Raw genomic sequence first — 5,000 nt, 5'->3', positions numbered from 1 at the left:
TCCCTGGTAGGGGAGGAGGGGGAGGGGGGCCGGGCATCCCTGGTAGGGGAGGAGGGGGGCCAGGCATCCCTGGTAGGGGTGGTGGCGGAGGGGGGCCAGGCATCCCTGGTAGGGGTGGTGGCGGAGGGGGGCTGGGCATCCCTGGTAGAGGTGGTGGCGGAGGGGGGCCAGGCATCCCTGGTAGGGGAGGAGAGAGGAATGTTTGTCCAGGTAGGGGTGGAGGAGGGGGCACGGGCATCCTAACTTGCCCTGGGAGAGGGGGGGCAGTGGGAGGAGCAGGGCCAACTGGGACATGGACCGTGACAACTCTGGTCTTGGCCTCCTCCAGATCCTTATTGAGCGTCTCTATCTGGAGAGTGAGAGAGAGGGACGGATAGAAAAGAGAGAGAAACATATACTAGTTAGAGGAAATTTTACTTTACTGTATGAAAGCACCATACTACTAAACCATGAGAGAGGACATTTTCTGTCTTTCTAAATTAGTGTGTGTGTCTGCCAACATGTTCTTGTGACTGAGGGACAGAGAATTGCTCCTCACTGAACTCTGGCTGTCCTTATGGGCATTCAGACAGATGAAGGGCTGGCGCACAGCCTCAAATGGGGGGAAAGTGAGAGACATGTGAATAGTGTTGTCGCGATACCGTCGCGATACTCCATACCGTCACGACACCAGAAGTCAGAGAATGGCACTTGATCCAGACAGATGAATTCAGCTACTGCTCTGTTCAAAGCATGGGCGTCTTCTGAGTTCAATATCATTACATTTCAAAATTGTTCAAAAGGACTACACAAATCCTACAATTAATTTCACTTTGTTTCTACCAATCTAACTAGAAAACAACAATAGTAATACTTTAATTTATCTATTGATAAAGTGGGTAAATCAAGTTGTAGACTAGGCCTAGTCACATTACAGGTGAATGCGTATTATTCAATAGGTGAGTTGAGCTGGTTTTAGCTGATTTCACGGGGCTACACATGACAAACAATCCCTTCTGTTTACGACTTATTTTAATAGCAACTGCTAAGAGAACATATTTTATTGAACAGATCAACAGCATTGGCATAGAAGGAGCAATCGCTTCTTTTAGAAAAGTGTGCGCCGTGTCAAAGAAAGTAACGACGTCAGCCGTGAGGCAGAATGCGGCTGTGGAATCTACTGGATAACGTTTTTGGTGACAATCAGCATATTTTGCTTTTACGGTTTGCATATTATCACAAAGTACCAGGGTAGAGTGAACTGATGTTGCTTCAGCTGTAAGCTAGCAGGGAAAGTTATCCTACAATTAAAAAGGTGGAAGCTACCGGTGTCTTGCTTTGTAAAAGTGTTCTAGCCTGTATGGACATTGTTCTGCGACAACAGTAATGAACAGTTTCAACACTCCTACATACTGTCGGTGCATTATTCCAGTGTGTTAACGTCCGCGCAGCATCAGTGGGGAGATAACAACGCAGGCCAGACTTTGCTCTTCGAGCTATAAAAAGGGGCTGAGCTGATGGACTTGATCCTCTCCATTTCAGTGTGCCGTGCAACACTACATGGGAAGACACTGAAGGGGCTGCGTCTCAAACGGGGGGGGGGGGGGGTGAATGATCTGTTGACGACAGGGTCTTTGATACGTGTGGTGATGTGGGGACGTACTGTTGGACGTGCGTGAGAGACCATGAGATGATTCTGCTGGCCTCAGCCTGCTGGGGAAGGAACCTGTCCGTCCATCAGACACACTTCCGTGGACACACACACAGTGATGTGTGCAGACGTGTGTGTGTGTGTGTGTGTGTGTGTGTGTGTGTGTGTGTGTAGAACATGTCAGATGAGCTGTTCAGTACATGCTCTGTGTCACTATGAGGCAGGGTGCAACTGGTGGAGAACTGGGACTCACATTTATCCTCCCCCCTCCCTTCATCTTCCTTCCTCCCTCCCTCCCTTCATCCTCCTCCTCCTCCTCTAACCTCCCATCTCTCTGTGTGTCAGTTGAGTCTAACACTTTTTGAGCTACTTGCCGCTGAAGCCCTCAGTATTTTCTCCTTTGTTGGTATTGGTGAAGGGGAGTTTAGAGAGCTCTATTCCACTCTTCAATGGTAGAGTAGCGGAAGTTGGAGCTCTGGTTTCCTGAGTGTGTGCGCATGTGTATCCGTGTGTGTGTGTGAGCACATGCGTATCCGTATGTGTGTGTGTGTGTGTGAGCACAAGCGTATCCGTGTGTGTGTGTGTGTGTGTGAGCACAAGCGTATCCGTGTGTGTGTGTGTGTGTGAGCACATGCGTATCCGTGTGTGTGTGTGTGAGCACATGCGTATCCGTGTGTGTGTGTGTGTGAGCACATGCGTATCCGTGTGTGTGTGTGAGCACATGCGTATCCGTGTGTGTGTGTGTGTGTGTGTGTGTGTGTGTGTGTGTGTGAGCACATGCGTATCCGTGTGTGTGTGTGTGTGTGTGTGTGAGCACATGCGTATCCGTGTGTGTGTGTGTGTGAGCACATGCGTATCCGTATGTGTGTGTGTGTGTGAGCACATGCGTATCCGTGTGTGTGTGAGCACATGCGTATCCGTGTGTGTGTGCGTGTGTGAGCACATGAGTATCAGTGTGTGTGTGTGTGTGTGTGTGAGCACATGCGTATCCGTGTGTGTGTGTGTGTGAGCACATGAGTATCCGTGTGTGTGTGTGAGCACATGCGTATCCGTGTGTGTGTGTGTGTGTGAGCACATGCGTATCCGTGTGTGTGTGTGTGTGTGAGAGCACATGCGTATCCGTGTGTGTGTGTGTGTGTGTGAGCACATGCGTATCCGTGTGTGTGTGTGTGTGTGTATGAGCACATGCGTATCCATGTGTGTGTGTGTGTGTGTGTGTGTGTGTGTGTGTGAGCACATGCATATCCGTGTGTGTGTGTGTGTGTGTGTGTGTGTGAGAGCACATGCGTATCCGTGTGTGTGTGTGTGTGTGTGTGAGCACATGCGTATCCGTGTGTGTGTGTGTGTGAGCACATGAGTATCCGTGTGTGTGTGTGAGCACATGCGTATCCGTGTGAGTGTGTGTGTGTGTGTGTGTGAGCACATGCGTATCCGTGTGTGTGTGTGTGTGTGAGAGCACATGCGTATCCGTGTGTGTGTGTGTGTGTGTGTGAGAGCACATGCGTATCCGTGTGTGTGTGTGAGCACATGCGTATCCGTGTGTGTGTGTGAGCACATGCGTATCCGTGTGTGTGTGTGAGCACATGCGTATCCGTGTGTGTGTGTGTGTGTGTGAGCGCACGCGTACCAGTTCTTTGAACGTGTTGATCTGTCCCAGTAAGGTCTGATTCTCGCTCTCTCTCGCCTGCTTCTCAGAGCCCAGAATCTCCTTCTCAGTGGCCAGCTCCTGGACTCTCTGTTCATAGTCTCCCTCCATCTTCTTCAGCTCCGCCTGCAGCTCATGGCGCGCCGTCAGCTCTGCGTTCAGCTACGGGGAAGAGAGCGCAGCAGAGTCAGGCCACAACATGTGTACAGAGGCTTATTAAAAATGGCACAGAGCTCAATGTCAAGTTATTGAGCAACGTGAGTTTACAGGGTTAAAACACAAAACAAGAGTCCAATGAAAATAACAAAAAACACACATTCTCAAATATACTTTCACACACACAGCTGGTTTGGTGTTTCATTTGCAGATACTAGTTTCCCTCATCTTACGGACAGCTTTCTGACAGTCTCATCCCTAATCCTTCCAGTAAGAGTCTGTCAGCAACTACCCTATCAAACAATGTGTGTGTGTGTATCGTCAGTGGCAGACACTGAGTGTGGTAGTCCATATTACCATGGAATAGGTATGATTATGTGGGTTTCAGCGTGTGAACGTGTGTGTGTGTTTGTGTGTGTACGTGTGATGGAGATAGTTTCAGCTCACTCTTTGCAATTACCCTGTCAGACTTATTTGTTGTGTGTGTGCGCGCGTGTTAGTGTGTGTTCTCCATCAGGAAGCGGTCAGGCATGTGTGTATTCATTCTCCTCTTCCTCATTTAGACTGGTAGTTGTGTGTCAGGGAGAGGTGAGTTCGGAGAGAATCTCATTACAATCCTGTGTGTGTGTGTGTGTGTGTGTGCATTTCACCTTCTTCTCCAGCTCTATGGCCTTGGCCTCACTGCTCTGCACCTTGGTCTTGTCCACCATGTTGTCTGTGGGGAGACGGAGCGAGGGATGAAAGGGAGAGAGGAGGGGCAAGAGTGCGCTTCAGGCAGACCTGATCACGTCTCAGAGATGAGGCATTGTGCCCTTCAGTCTGGCGCTCGTTCACACACACACACACACACACACACACACACACACACACACACACGGCGCCCTTCACTCTGCCTGCGTGTCCATCAGTCTGCCATTCTTTATCACACACCTCAAAGTCTAGATCTGTGAGTCGATTGCCCAGGCATCTCATTATGTAGTCTGATCCGATCTGTGGGGAGCGGTCACTACCCATCTATACACCGACAGACACCCACAGAGACACCCACAGAGACACCCACAGAGACACCCACATCTGCCAGGAAAAACGAATCTTCTATTCTCTCACACTTTATTCTATTCATCTTTCCCACATTTTCCTTCGGTTTTCCATTTTCAACCCCGTCTAAAGAAACTGAACGGAGGAACAGCCCCAGGAGACGGAGCTTGGGCTGGCACAACTACCGTATCATTTTGGAAATGACGATTATGGATGAAGACCGTCGTGAAAATAAAATAACAGTCATGAGCGTAGTCCAAAAAATTTTTTTTAAGGAACCATTTTGTGAGAGTGTGTGTGTGTGTGTGTGGAACGAACTGCTGACCGAAGACAGGACGCCCGGGCATTTGTGCGCTTGAGTCCATTTCCGCGGTTACATGGACTCCTTACAACGTGATGAAACTTTGGTGTTTCTCCCTGCCGAAACAAGCAAGTATTTCTAGCAAAGGAGTCTATGGTTGCCTAGGCAACAACCCCCTTCCAGCAGCAGCACATGCATGTGCGTAAAAAATTAAAAAAAAATCTAAAATC

The 5,000-nt window shown here is 49.3% G+C and overlaps 1 protein-coding gene across 3 annotated transcripts in view; it reads right to left on the bottom strand.

Moving 5' to 3' along the window:
- The window catches only part of LOC139366187 (protein diaphanous homolog 1-like), a 142,671-nt gene that overhangs the window by 80,072 nt on the left and 57,599 nt on the right, over positions 1-5,000 (bottom strand). For all 3 annotated transcript variants that reach the window (XM_071103374.1, XM_071103375.1, XM_071103376.1), the window contains 3 exons: positions 4,082-4,146; positions 3,258-3,437; positions 1-349 (listed from right to left, as the gene is read on the bottom strand). The exon at positions 1-349 is cut by the window's left edge and continues 200 nt beyond it. In XM_071103374.1, coding sequence (XP_070959475.1) covers positions 1-349; positions 3,258-3,437; positions 4,082-4,146 — 594 coding nt within the window. The remainder of the gene's footprint in view (positions 350-3,257; positions 3,438-4,081; positions 4,147-5,000) is intronic.

The sequence above is a fragment of the Oncorhynchus clarkii genome, chromosome 14, assembly GCF_045791955.1.
Source record: "Oncorhynchus clarkii lewisi isolate Uvic-CL-2024 chromosome 14, UVic_Ocla_1.0, whole genome shotgun sequence".
Classification (NCBI taxonomy): Eukaryota; Metazoa; Chordata; class Actinopteri; order Salmoniformes; family Salmonidae; genus Oncorhynchus; species Oncorhynchus clarkii.
The sequence above is the reverse complement of the archived record's forward strand: the minus strand, read 5'-3'. Positions and strand labels throughout refer to the sequence as shown.